The following is a 15,456-nucleotide window of genomic DNA, read 5'->3' as shown; positions in this document are numbered from 1 at the left end:
GACATTATTGACATTGACATTCGCATGTAGCATTTACAATTCTGGCATAGCATAGTAGACCATAAAGCCAATTACCAACACGGGTTTTGAATCATGAAGTGGATGAAAATTTCATATTTTTGTTTTATGCACTATACCTACATATCTACATTTTACTCAGTTGAAAACCATACAAAACAATTATGCCAAATGCCATATACGTAGGTAAGGAAGCAAGGAAGAAAAAGTGCGCCACTTTTTCGCTTCCAGCTTAAACAGCTACATTTTTTTACAGATTGTAAAAGTCAATCAAGGGAAACCTTATAGAGTAAGCATTCGACTTTGGAGGTGGCAACTTAAAATGACATCTTAATGCTGTCTACTCCGTAACGGATAAAGACGTGATACGTGTTTAGGAAGCATATAAATAATTGAAATAAAACAAACGAGAGTGGATTAAAAATATATTAAACGGTAGATTCTGGTTAGCCACTTACAATGTAAAATCACTTCCGTGTCCTATCGATTTACGTGCTTTTCTGTTTAATTCTAGAAACATTTCAACAATTAATAAAAAAAATTACTGGCTCTAAGGATAAGCATAATTTAAAAAAAAAAAACGCAAGTCACTAAAGGTCTATTTGTACACCAAAAATGGCGATTATCTTTTAAGATTTCCTAACTCGGTCGGTTTTTACATAGTCACCGAATAATGAAATAGACCTTACAATGTCACATAAAATTAGCTAGACAATTTTGCACGAAAAGTAATTATTTAATATCAAATACCATATCATAATAAAGAGATCGACAAAAGATTTGTTTTTCGCACTTCACTTGAAATGAGTAAAAAAATCAACATATTTTTTACAGCTATCAAAGATCACTCATGTTTCAATCAAAGTTTTATTTAAATAAGACAAACATACAAATTTGTAAAAATAATGAAACATTTTGTTTATTTATACCTACACTCAAAGCTATTGAGATTATAAACGCAATAAGCAATTAGCAACCAGTTTCTAAACGAAATATTGATATTATTTTGGAGTTCATTTAAGTTTGTTTTTTCTTTTTTTCTGCAACACTGTCGATACCAATCTCAAATATTTTTCGGTTTCTCAAAAAAATCAAAACAAAAAGAATAATATCTTGAAACTAGTGACTCCACTGTTCACCTTCAAAATTTAAAATCCAAAATCATAGCTTAGTTACTTAATACAATTTATTGACTAAACATCCGTGGATATATGTATATAAATATATGAATTTTTGAATACAACAGCGGTATCGAATTTTAATGAATTTAAATATAAATGTGATTTAATTTTGTTATTCTTAGCAACCTGCGCTCGCTTTATTCTAAGAGAATAACAATAGACAAAAAAAAATACTCAGAATGTCCAAAAAGCAAAATTTATACGGGCTAAAATTCAACAAGGTATATTCTGATACATAACAATAAAGTACCATATGTAATCTTACTATATATGTCTTGTATTGCTTGCAATATTGTTTATTGCTAATTAAGGCAGATATACTCGTAACTACATATCACCTGTTTCTATTTTCACTTAAATGTCACAGATCATTTTCGATATTTTCTTACTTTATAAAGTCTGGAGTGCTATTATCAAAACAATGCTTGAAGTATAATCGTCATTAGTTGAAAACTTTTAAGCCAATTGAAGAATCGACTCATCTCACTGGTTTTGACCAAGTCGCTCAGTTCAAAAATAGTCCCCCAGACTTTAAGCTTACTATTATTAACACATTTTTATTATACTACTAGCTGTGCCTGCGACTTCGTCCGCGTGGAATAGTTATTTTGGGCATCATTGAAGCCCTCAAGGATGCTCCTTCCCCGATTTTTTTCACATTTTCCATTATTTCTTCGCTCCTAATAGTTGCAGCTAGACGTTATATAGCCTAAAGCCTTCCTCGATAAATGGTCTATTCAACACAAAAATAATCTTTCAAATCGAACCAGTAGTTCTTAAGATTAGCACATTCAAACAAACTCTTCAGTTTTATAATATTAGTATAGATAAATCTAAGTGCCTATTTAAACTAAAAAAAAATATTCTAGTAGAATTATAACCAGAAATATGTACCTACAACTTACAAAAGAAAAATAAATGAAAATAAAGTTGAAACGCCTGTGCAATACTATCTTGCCGTCGTCGGGTCTTCCCTTACTCCCTTAGGGAGTCGGAGTAGATTGGTGAGGGCTTTTGGCCCTCTTTAATGACATCATCGCTGCCTACGACTGTAGGCAGGTCGATGGGGCGGCCGTGACGGCCTGGGTCTTCACGTCTTCATACACTGGGAGTTCCCATCGGCGGCGGCGTCGTCACTGGTCGACGACGTCTGCCGCAAGGCAGCGAGGGGAGGGTTTCACCCGACGACCCGGAGGGCGGGCGTGGAGCGGCGCGATGCCGCGCAGGTGGCTGTGTGATGACGCGTCCGCCCTCTCGAATATCTAGGTTCTCCCACTTCAGGTCCCTGAGAATCGTCGAGTTCCTCACGTAGCGACGACTGCTCTGAGACTTTGGCTCTCTTGGGCTCTGAGTCTTCTCCTGTTGGTTTCAGAGCAGAATGCGGGATCTGACGTACGTTTGGTAGATCCTGAGCTTCGTCCTCAGGGCGAGGCTGGAGGAGAGAACTGCGTGAAGTCTCCCCCTGGCTGCCTTGGTCATGAAGCTTGCGCTCGGCTCCTGCCCCTTTTATACCCTGCCGCCGCTAGCCGCGTCGAGGGCGGCAACCGTTACGCAAAAATAATCCTTATATTATGATTCAGTAGTTACGCGCGATGGCTTGTTACGGTATTTTATTTCACGTGTAAGTTTGGTGTTTCTATACCGATTTCGATGATTCTTTTTTTATTGAAAAGTAATATTAATTTATAAGAATTACGAATGAGTGTGAGTGTTATTGGTATTATAAACATCAGAGTAAAGAAATATAATCAGAAATCTCCGAACTGCTAAGCTATTAGGAATTACACGTGTTATTGTGAGTCAACCATAAAAGATTGACTTATGCTGTCTTGGGATATTTTTTTAATAATTTTATGTAGAATATTTCCGTTGTACATGGTTATGCTGTATCTTTAACCATTAAGGCTGCACACGCGACGGAAGCTTATAAAATCAAGTAACTTCTCCCGTTTTCCCAACATTTCCTTTCACTGCTCTGATCCTTTTGATTGTAGCGTAATGAAAAGTATACTATAACCTGCTCAGGAGTATGAAGTATAACTGTACCAAGTTTCGTTAAAATCTGTCAAGTAGTTTTTGTTTCTATAAAGAACATACAGACAGACAGACAGACAGACAGACAGACAAAAATTTTACTGATTGCATTTTTGGCATCAGTATCGATCACTAATCACCCCCTGATAGTTATTTTGAAAAAATATTCCATGTACAGAATTGACCTCTCTACAGATTTATTATAAGTATAGATCACGTCAGGCTAACAATGGAAGCATATCTATGTCAAATTTAACCTATTTCCGACTGACTGACTGTATTTTTGACTTATTTATGTAATCACTAAGTCATATCGTAAGTACCTAAATATCACGGACATAAGGATCTATTTTTTTTAACGAGACGAGTTAACAAATCGATCGGTATACAATAAATATATTGCGGTTTTCAACAAGTCATTTACTTTAAAAATAGATCCCTATTTTCTCACAATGGAATCAGAGCTATACTATACAGATTATATATTATTTTTGGCGAAACAGTCTATCAATTTTCAATAAGATAAGCACAATTCTGCGATCATTTAAAGTCTTATCAAGTTTCACATCGATTTGAACTATAAATACTCTAATGACATTTCGCTTATTGTTTTAACATATCATTTTGCGTATTGGACATTCCGAGTGTATAAACTATTGTAGTGTTGCCGCTTGACAGTCAACTATCGATAGACTTACGATAATTTGAGAGAAAACAATACTATCGATAGTATTGCGTCGCGCAATAACGTATACTCCAGATGTTTAGGTAGGCATAAAGCTAAAAAATCTTGTTAATTCTCTATTGAAAATGTTTCCGATCGGAGCGGGCCATTTGAACCAGCGAACTGAATTGCCGCTATCACGAGCGTCATAGCAGGAGAAATTTGTTTTTTTTTTGGATTTTAACTTTAATGTACTTGTAATAAGGTCATCAATTGCTTTCATTCGTTTCGTGCAATTAATACTTCCGAGGCGACTTATAAATGAAAGTACTCTAAGCACCTAAACAAATGGAGTATATAATCGATAGTATCGATAATCGACATTATCGATTATCGATATTTCGGCAACACTAGTCTATTGACTATCAACGTCTGCCTCTATACCCGCCTCGGCCTCTACGATCGCGGTCGTCGTGCTCGTTCTGATAGCCGTAGCCTTGGTTCTGGTTCTGGTAGCCTTGGTTCTGATAGCCTTGGCCCTGGTAGCCTTGCGACTGGTAGTTCTTGTTGTAACCGCCGCTGTTGCCTAGTTAAAAGAAAATAAAATCAAGTCGAGTTTATTCCCGATATATTCCTCAAGAGCGAAATCCTGACAACAAAAAACTATCTACTACTAATAAAATACAGGGTGACTTTTAATTCAACTGCATAAATTTAACTGTTAAGTGTACTCATCTAAAGGATATTTAAAAACGTTAAAAGAAAAATATCGGTTTATATTTAAGAAAGTACGAAAAAAATAAAAGTTTTAAAAATCCACGATCCTAAATACGTCATATCACCCCGGCCGGCGGAAAAGCGACGCGTAAGATACAGAGCAATAGTACTAAGCAGTAGTATATATGTACATAGATATAATTACATTTAAGTGATGTCACGTCAATAAGTGATATCATTGTTTCGCTTTATATTATGACGTTAAGCAGGGCAGCGATAGTTCTTCGCGCAATAAAAAATGCGTCGCGCGTAATATTATGTTTAAAGTGATAAATATATAATGATAATATAATAATCTTAAAAAAACTACAGAGGTACAAACACCTTTAGGAGTAACCTTCCTCTGTATGGAAAATCCCACGGGACCGGGAAATGTGGGAATTCACGTTTAACCCTAATGAGCTGCGGTTAACAACTTCTAATATTACAAACAACTATCCCAATATCCAAACTAATATTATAAACGAGAGAGTGAGTTTATTTGTTTAAACAATTTAAAAACAATATGAACCTCCTCTTTTTAACAAAATCCTTTTATTTGTTTAAACAAGTTATAAACAATTTAAATCTCCTTTTTTTTAGAAATGTCCACGTCCCGATGATGTTTTGTCTTCAAAAAACTCACTTTGGACTCACAAAACTTACATAAATCACACCTTTTTGGGATAGGCAGAGACTACATCCTTCCAATTGCCACAACCCCTGCATACTTCTTTCGCATCATCCACATTCATCACTCACCCCAGTTTTAGATATATTCTCACCTTGATTTTGGGTACTGTAACCTTGCTGGTTATAACCGCCCATGCTGTCATAGCCGCCCTGTTTGTAACCGCCCCCTTGGTAACCGCCGTTGCGTTCGTAACCATGGTTATTATGGTAACCGCCCGGCGGGACTTCGTAGGTTTGGTAGTTGCGATTCTGGTTATAGGCCGCTGGGCTTGTTTGGGGCCTGAAAAAAATTACTTAGTAAATAATAAATTGTAAGTAAATAAATGCTTTATTGTTCAAAAAGGAGTACATTACAAAATTACACAAAAGTACCTACATGTATGGTTTCCAGGCCTTTAGAAATCGTATCGTTAATTCGAATTCGGCAATATCTTCCAAGCACAGGCATCAGTTTTGTTTCACACATTTGTTACAGATTAATTTAAAAAAAAATTTACAGGTATATCCTTACCTAGCCTGGTCCCCCCCACTGTGGCTGTACCCCCCCTGCACCCTGCCCCCGCGCCCGCGCTCGCCCCCGCGCGGTGCCCCGCCTCCGCGGCCACCTCGCCCACCCCCCTAAAAAACGAAATAAGATTCATCACTACGTATTGTAACGTTGAATCTTACCAACACTTTTGCATCCAGTTTATTAAGTTTCCATAAACGTAGAAAAAAGGCACACGTAGGGTGATTTGAAAAAAAAAAGGGAAGCGTCGTAATGGCGGCATTCTACGCATGTGTGAGTGACAGAAAATTAGATATTCTATGACGCATCTAGTGTTGTTTCTTAAAAAACTGTCAATTGGAATTATGAGATGACAGATGACATTCGTTAGAAAATGGCAAGTCTTGTTTCTTTGTTTTTCGAGAGCAATGATGTTTACGTATACAGTATATCAAATGTATTTTTTTTAATTCGACTTATAAGTCGAAAGTAATTTGATATGCAGAGTTTGAAGAGTTTCTTGTTGACAATTAGCGTGGGTACTCTTTCAAACTGCATTGCTTCTGACCAGCTTTTGGTGTGCTCAGGCGTTCAAAATTTTCTGAGCAACTACATAAAAATTATTAGCATTTATTCCTGTCTTCTTCTAATGTATTTTGAAATGGCATCGGTAACTTAATAGTGCAACACTAAATGACCTGGCAAAATTTAAAAAAATGGTTGGATAATAGTTTAATAAATATACATAAGTAAAATATTTTTAGTCAAAATAGTTATTATTTACGTAGGTACGTTAAAAATGACAACAATTTTGACTAAAAATATTTTCCCTGAAAACTGTTTCAAAGATATTAATTTAAACTTTATTACACCTAAATTAATGTACAATTGGTGGACTTAATGCTATAAGGCAGTTGCTACCAAACTGAGATTGTAATATCGGTGGTTAAAAATACCTTGTTATTGTTTTTTTTTTAATTTATCCATATTATTTATTCTTTACTTTTTTAATAACTATTTGTCCAAAAATACTGGACCAATTTAGACAAAATTTGACACAGAAATTACCACCACTTTAACAACCTTAATGAAAGAGATAATTTAGATAAGACATTGCTGCAATCAAACAACTCTCTTAGCGTCATGTAAATACCCACATACATACAAAACACATCACACCTTTTCCCCAAAAAGGTAGGCAGAGACTACATCTTTCCACTTGCCACGGTCTCTGCATACTTCTATGTCTTCATGCACATACATAAGTCTGTTCATTCAAGTACATGCCGGAAATATGTGAGTTTACATACCGCTGGCGCCCTCTGCTGTTGCCACGAAGGCATTTCCGGTGGTGGGGGCTGTTGCTCGTTAGGTCTACCGCCTCTGTCGGGCACCTGGAACGAAATAACTCAAATAGTGGGTCTAATGGAAGATATTTTATTGTGTATAGCTGTGCCCGCAACTTCGTCCACGTGGAATAGTTATTTTGGGCATCATTGAAGCCCTCAAAGATGAAAAATTTTCCCCTTTTTTTTTCACATTTTCCATTATTTCTTTGCTCCTTATAGTTGCAGCATGATGTTATATAGCCTAAAGCCTTCCTCGATAAATGGCCTATTCAACGCAAAAAGAATTTTTCAATTCGAACCAGTACTTCCTGAGATTAGCGCGTTCAAACAAACAAACAAACTCTTCACCTTTATAATATTAGTATAGATTGGAAGGGCGTACTCAATGAGGAACACTGATTTTATGTACTCTTTGTATTTATTGTATAAATAGTATAATAACATGTAGCGTCTATGTAATGGCTGACATCCTGAATAATCATTTTCAAGAGGTCCGTGTAGGTGGCCCTAATGTACATCCTGCGTTCGGATATGCGCACATTTGAATGTGTAACAGATTTCTATTGAAATAAGTAGCACCTTAGTACTACAATTACTGTATTAAATGCTCCTGTATATTATTTTGTGTACAAATAAATAAATATACAAATCTCTTACTTTATATTATAAATGCGAAGGTCTGTTTATCTGTTCTGCTTTGACAGCTACGCTGGACAAATTCTAATGAAATTTGGATAGAATAGACCTTTAGGAATAACATAGGCTTATATTTTCCCATGGGAGCGAAGCCCCGGGCAAGAGCTAGTTATAAATTAATCAAATCTTTATCTCTTACGAGATAGAAAGAGCCAACAGTCTTGAAAAGACTGAAAGGCCACATTCAGCTGCATGGCTTAATGGTGGAATTGACATTCAAATCGTGACAGGTTGCTAGCCCAACGCCATAAAAGAAGAATCCCAAGTTTATAAGCCTATCCCTTAGTCGCCTTTTACGACAACCATGGGAAAGAATGGACTAGTCACTATTCTTTTTTCCTATTTGTGCCGGGATCACAAGGCACTTTTGTATTAACAGATTAAAATATATATATTATATTCACTTACCGTTCCAATGATAACTTTGTTCACTTGACTCTGAGTATTCTTCCTAACGGCCGCGCTGGAAGTCTTCTCAACTTGCAACAGAGAAGTGCGTGCCGCTAAAAAGTCTGACAATTTCACATTGGGCTTGACTTTCAACTGTTCCCGTTTGGGCCTATACGTTGATTGGATGACGTCCTTCTTCGTTTTAAGGCGGTCTGACCACTGAAAGATAAAATATATATTATCACAAGATGTTCAGCAGGAAAGAGAGAAAACAGGGCTGTTTTTGCGTAAAAAGACGGACTAAGAGCTCTGTCCAAATTATTCAATATTTTCATCAGAATATTCCATGTATGATCTAATCTCTATGAAGAAATTTATTTACTAGATTTAAGTGGTATTATATCTGACCACGATGTCCTCCATTATATACCTATTATCCTATTATCCTATACAGGTTAAGTTCCCCTGCAAAGGTTGCGGAGATCAGACGGGAATCGCTTCATGTATAAATCTGACTTCAAATACACACCTCGGGCTACTCTCCAGTTAGCTGAGGATGTAACCAAGACTAACTTTAGGAGGAAGAAGAGATACTAGAGATACGGACAAGAAATAAATTCTATTGAAATAACTAGTTCTACATTCATGCATGTTTTTCAATGTAGACAATGTGCATTCGTCAACGATTAAGATTTAAGAGATCTATATTTGTATATTGACGTCCGATGAAAATGCTGCAGTGTAGTTTGTTCCGCCGCTTCTTTAACACATGCGCTTTGGAAGCGGTAGTAGATATAATTAGATTTAAGTGATGTGACGTCATTAAGTGATACCTTGTATCCAATTTTGAGAATAAATCAATTTTATTCTAAAAAAATAAATGTAGCTCACCTCAAAACTCTGTATAGTACATTCCAGTCTAGTGATCAAGGTTTCCCTTCTAAGTCTATACTCTTCAAACATCTCAGTGAAATTAGTTTCTAGTTGCTTCCAATCTTTATCCGTCAACGCTTTGTTGTATAACGGCTTGCCTACTAATTGATCGCCTGTAAATAAATCAATGAATTCATTTAATCACGTCTAATACCTGGAGGGAAAGACAGAGCCAGCAGTCTCGAAAGACTTTTACGACATCCATGGGAGATGAATAATTCAATAATCCATCCATATAGGATGGATTTATTGAATTATTTTGTGCTGAGTGGTTCTCAGCACCAATATAAAACACAAAAAGACCACTCCATATCCCAAGGATGTCGTAAATAAAACTAGCGATCCACCCCGGCTTTGCACGGGTATGCTACCCGGGAGTCTCACCTTCTTTCTGCAGTGTGTCCTTTAGTTTAGCTTCCAACTTCGTGAACAACATTTGAGGTGTGATATTAGGCGGAGGTTTGTTAAATTTCAGCGAAATGAGAATTTCCTTCAGATCTTTCGCAGTGGGCGACTCTTGCTGTAATAGAGATAGATTGAATTTAGTTAACATTTTAGTCTAAATTGAAATATACGTATACATATAGTCATGTTTATATCACTGGCGGGGTAGACTGAGCCCGCAGTTTTGAGAAATCAAAGGCCATGTTCACCTGTATGGTTAAATGATGGAATTGAGATTCAAATAGTGTCAGGTTGCTAGCCCATCGCCTACAAGAGGAATCCGAAGTTTATAAGCCTATTCCCTTATTCGCCTTTTACGACATCCATGGGTTCATAATTTACATAATAAATCAAATTATTAGATAAATTATGAATAATAAATATACGATAAATCTGTTCATTCTCAATCAGAAAAAACAAAGGTAAATGGTCACTTACCATAACAATTTCCATGGCCGATCCCTGCTTATCCTTCGGCCTGTCAATGTTGACCATCCGGGCAGCCATAAGCTCCGATATCAGATAATCCAGTAAAAGTATGCGATCCTCCTTAGTTTGCAATCGAGATGACATGTGACCTGACATTAAGATAATTTTATTTTAGTTCTTCCTTGCCTTCCCCATCACCAACCGAGACGCCGTTTATATCGCGCGAAGAACTATCGCTGATCAGTTTGACGGAATAATAAAAAGCGAAACAGCGATAGTTGTTCGCGCGATAAAAACGGCGTCGCGCGTGCCAGCTACAGTTAGAGGGAGCAATGATTCGGGCTCGGCACAGGAAAGTTTTCCGCCAGGCTAGGAGTGATTTCTGGGGAACCGCGGCTCCTACGATGATGAGCGGAGGTTGTATTTTCGTGTCCAATCACGCATTTTCACCGAGCACCTTACTGATTCAACCACCAACTATAAAAACTAATCTATAGCTATGTAATATAAATATAATAAAAATAATTACCTATAACCAACTTCTTGTACGGACATCCCAGTTCCTTCAAAAATGAACTCAACTCCAATAGAAAAGCGACACTTTCTTCCGGATCATTCATTATATTTATCGTCTCTTCCATGTTACAAAGCCTTTTTAGTTCCGAAGCTAAGATGTGGACTAGCTTTGTGAACTCCAGAGACTTGGCGCCTCCATCTAGGGCTTTGAGTAAAGCTACTTCATCTTTGAGCGGGCCTTCATAACTGAAAACCAAGAGAGGACAAATAATTTTAAGATTACTTTGTTTTAGAGCTCAAATAAACACCTGACTTTATTCTGGTTGACTGGTAGGGAAAACTTTTAGAGTCAGTTAAAATGACTTTCAAGTAGCCTTCGTTTAGTTAAAATGACTTTCAAGTAGCCTTCTTTTAATTAAAATTATTTTCAAGTAACCTTTATTTAGTTAAAATGACTTTCAAGTAGCTTTCAGTTAGTTAAAATAATTTTCAAGAGCCTTCATTTAGTTAAAATTACTTTTAAGAAGCCTTCTTTTAGTTAAAATGATTTTCAATGTCTTAATTCAGTTAAAATGCCTTTCAAGTAGCCTTCATTTAGTTAAAATGACTTTCAAGTAGCCTACATTTTGTTTAAATTACTTAAAAGTAGCCTTCTTTTAGTTAAAATGATTTTCAAGTATCCTTCATTTAGTTAAAATGACTTTCAAGAAGCCTAATTTATTTTTTAAATTGATTTTAACAAATTGAAATTTAGGTAATTGTTTGTATTGATTTTTTCTTCAGGGACCATTTAAACTTTTGAAAATTACGTAGGATGGACCCTTGACTCGTACTCAAGGCTAAAATTAATAACTTCAGCTAGATAATTACACAATTATTATTAGGTTTAGTTACCTTCCTATATCTGTCAATAAGATTGCATTAGCAATATATACTTATCGCTAATGCAATCTTATCTCTAACTGTTTTGTATATTTTACTGTTATGGTGCAACAAATAGTTTTATCTATCTATCTAAGATTCCAGATGGAAATTCTAACCTATGTAAGTAAATGTATTTTAACGACAAGTACAATAAATCACTAACCAAAATATTTACAAAACATTTATAAAGAGCACACGAATGGATATAATTGACTTACTTATATAAAAAAACTAATATTATGGTCCAAAATGTAAAAATGAGTGACTATCCCAGTGAACTTACCCTAAATCATTGAGACTGTCCAAGATATCAGTTTCCATTTTTTTTCAGGAAACCGACGAATTAGTTAAAAAAATATTATAATTGGCGTCTAATTCCACAAAACAAAAAAGCGTAGGCGTTAATTTCTACTATTTTATGGAATCGATGCCGTGCCGTGTCTTCAAGACAAGCAGGATCTGGAATTCTGGATGACAGATGAAAGATGGCCAACAACGAAGGGAATGGAAATGTCGATAATTTGATGTCGACTAAGTAAAGTGTTAGTATTAGTAGGACAGGGATCAATTACCTACCGAAATTTTCTTTCAAATTTGGCAGTAAGTAAAATTAGATTTTATACAGTATCCTTATATCGCAAAATATAATTGAAAATTTGTGATACACTGCAAAAACGTGAGTTACTTAATCCAAAAAAATTGAGGAAGAGAAATACACATAAAGGTCCTCGTTTATCTGTTTGTCTTACTTAGTAATGAAATTGTGATTCAAATAATCACAGTTTGCTAGTTTTTCGTCGTTTTAGTTTACCTAATTAGTCTTTCCTTTAGACAACATTTATGGTACTAACTTAAATAATTTTAAATTTGGAACAGACTGAAATATTAACGTATGCATAAATGTATAATGTCTAATATTGCCGATCGATTGTCTGCTACCGATAGCTCAGTAAAATCAATAGCATCGATAGTTATGAAATAGTATCGAGGGCAAGCGTACTATTGGTAGGCGTAAACTATGGAAAGTATCGATAGGCCTTTCGATATTGCAGATAATTTCTGGGATCATCTATCGATAGTTCGGCAACGCTACGTAAGTCACATCCCTATGGCATCAACCATAGAGCAAAGTGATAACTATTTATGACACTGACGTTGACGTCTCCAAACGAGGCATAGAGAACAATATTATTTTCAGTTTTCATTTTCTCTGAATGTGATAATCGAAAAGTACTCCGTAGGTTTTTATCCCGCTTTTCATTTAAAACATGCCGCCTCGGACTATGACAAATCCAGGAGTGGGTAAAAAAGATTATTACATTATTATAATTAGGTCCTTTGGTCACAAAATATGTGAGGAGATCAAGGTAGTCCTACCATCCATCCATCCATATAATCACGTCTATATCCCTTGCGGGGTAGACAGAGCCAGCAATCTTGAAAGGCTGACGGGCTACGTTCAGCTCTTTTGGCCTAATGATAGAATTGAGGTACATAGTCCTACCTATACTTAAAGTGCCTAGTAGGTACCACACTACACTTTACAACAGTCGTGAGTAAGAAAGTTGTTGGTCTCACAAGATATAAATACAAATCTGCTCAAACCAGTTTTTTTAATTAATGGCAAAAGTATGCAAGGCCTACGTACTACGGGACTATAACTGGGTTTTACCAAAGAAAACAAAACGAGCATTTTACTGACAAGCGGTAAATATTTAAAGGTCAATAATTTGATCACTATTTTGGTTACTGTACGTACTTTATCGTTTGAGTAGAATAGGCATTGGCACGAAAGAAACGGAGACGAAAAAATGTATAGGTTAGTTACCTACCTAATAAAGTACCTAGCGTAAATAGTAGCTAATACCACCGGGAACCGCACGGCACTGCCGGGAACCACACGGAAATAGGAGCACATTCCTCAAGTGCAAGCTTCTATATTAGTTAAGAAAAGTTGAAACCTTATGTGTGCTACCTATTTCCGTACAGATTGTAAGAGTCAATTAAGGCAAATATAAAATTAAGATTTTTCTTTTAGTCGATGGGCTAGGAACCTGTCACTATTTGAATCTCAATTCTATCATTAAGCTAAATAGCTAAACGTGGCCTGTCAGTCTTTTCGAGACTGTTGGCTCTGTCTTCCCCGCAAGGGATATAGACGTGACCATATGTATGTCTGTATGTTGAATCTCGATTCCGTCTAAAGTACCTAATGCAACTCAACGTGGCCTACGGTCTTTTCGAGACTTGGTTCTGTCAACCCCGTAACGGATAAATAGTTAAATGTATGTTTGTGTCTGTATCGATGTGGATATGTCGGGGTATATTATGGAGCGAGTCTTGTCCAATCTATAAATAAAACTCATTATCATTCAAGTTCTAATACCCAAGAAAAATATTTCTCCATCTACGCATAACAAATTCTAAATACGCTTTAGAATATCTACTTATTATGTTTTTGATATCACACGCACACATTATTGTCATACACACACATACACATTTGGGTGTGTGCGCGCTACCTGCGCGTACGCAGGGCGCAGGTGATTTGAGTGCGGCATCATGGCAAGAAAAAATGGTTTCTTCGTAATTCAGTTTGAAAAAAGACACTCGCTTTGGCTGTTTACACGATGCCTAGAGGAATCTTAGCTCATTAAAAACCTGTCATGAATTTGTACAATTTATTATGCATTTACATTATTTTTTGAAAAATAGCCTTTAAGTATTTAGAAACTAAGGCGAAAAATAAATGAATTAGCGTCGTGTCTAAATCGTGAATTATCACTTAAGTTTGTTATTGGATTCGGAGCTAAGAGTGGGCACAGATACATTTTATACAAAGAAATATAAAATCGGTTACATTATGAAAAAAAAAATAGTAGGTATCTTGTGTAATATTTCATTTTCAGTTAAGTTACCGGCACTTTAAACACTCTATATCTTTCCCATGGTTGACGTAAAAAGAGAATAGGCTATTTGACAAAGTTATAAAAACTATCTTAGGCTATTTATTTGTTTATAAGGAGCCCTACAAAAATACTTTTCTGCCTTTATTACAGCTATTTTATTAAAAAATCGAAAAAGAAAATGCAATATTCAAATATGCCGCCAAAACGCGACTTTTAGCAATATGGCGGCCATGGCATGCAGTGACGTAAATTTCGTGTAAATATCATACAAAGCTTGTTGGTGTTTCGAAAAGTTTTGATTTTCTCTTGTTTTATTTAACTTGTGCCACATCATATGTGTGAAAAATTATTAAAATGAGTTCCTATAAATGTTGTGCAGTGCCTCAATTAACTAATACAACAATAAAATCTCCTACGAACCTGTTTTTTTCTATGCCGATGGATTTGAATATTCGCAAGAAGTGGTTTCAGATCATGATCTAAGATCAGTGGTTACCAAGATATATTTACATTGATACATACATACACACATATGATCATGTCTATATTCCTAGCGGGGTAGACAGAGCCACCAGTCTTGAAAAGACTGATAGGCCACGCTCAGCTGTTTGGCTTAGTGATAGAATTGAGATTCAAATAGAGACAGGTTGCTAGCCCATCGCCTAAAAGTGGAATCCCAAGTTGATAAGCCTATCCCTTAGTCGCTTTTTACGACATCCGTGGGAAAGAGATGGAGTGGTCCTATTCTATTTTGTAATGGTGCCGGGCGGGAACCACACGGCACTTACATTGATGTTTTCACATTGCTCAGATCGGCAGCATAGAAATCTGGATTGTCTTTGAAGAAGACGCCAACCATTATTGCGTCCACTTTTGGTAGGTTTCGACTGTCAGCTTTCTCGAAATTGGTTTCCATTATTAAATACCTTTGTTATCTGAGTAATCAAAATCAATGAAAAATAATAGCGAACACTAAGGAACGGTACGATCCACAGTCTGTTTATGGATAATTGACGTCATAATAGAAATAGCC

At 36.1% G+C, this 15,456-nt stretch overlaps 1 protein-coding gene across 1 annotated transcript; it reads right to left on the bottom strand.

The window, feature by feature from the left end:
• Window positions 1-429: 429 nt before the first annotated feature.
• LOC106140499 (protein FAM98A) lies at window positions 430-12,000 on the bottom strand. Its single transcript, XM_060952030.1, has 10 exons — window positions 11,798-12,000; window positions 10,604-10,836; window positions 10,084-10,223; window positions 9,586-9,721; window positions 9,160-9,314; window positions 8,287-8,487; window positions 7,144-7,227; window positions 5,858-5,964; window positions 5,439-5,626; window positions 430-4,483 (listed from the first exon to the last, which is right to left on the bottom strand). Exons 1-10 carry the CDS (start codon window positions 11,833-11,835, stop codon window positions 4,323-4,325), a joined length of 1,443 nt encoding a protein of 480 aa, XP_060808013.1. The 5' UTR covers window positions 11,836-12,000; the 3' UTR covers window positions 430-4,322.
• Window positions 12,001-15,456: the final 3,456 nt, after the last annotated feature.

Source organism: Amyelois transitella, chromosome 27 (assembly GCF_032362555.1).
Source record: "Amyelois transitella isolate CPQ chromosome 27, ilAmyTran1.1, whole genome shotgun sequence".
NCBI lineage: Eukaryota > Metazoa > Arthropoda > Insecta > Lepidoptera > Pyralidae > Amyelois > Amyelois transitella.
This window is presented reverse-complemented; position numbering and strand designations above follow the sequence as displayed.

Excerpts from the sequence above, each read along its gene's own strand:
- LOC106140499 (XM_060952030.1), bottom strand. The coding sequence starts at position 11,835 with ATGGAAACTGATATCTTGGACAGTCTCAATGATTTAGG. Across the intron at positions 9,722-10,083 it reads CGGCCATGGAAATTGTTATG|CAAGAGTCGCCCACTGCGAA; the intron begins GTAAGTGACCAT and ends TCTCTATTACAG. Across the intron at positions 5,965-7,143 it reads AACAGCAGAGGGCGCCAGCG|GGGGGTGGGCGAGGTGGCCG; the intron begins GTATGTAAACTC and ends TTCGTTTTTTAG.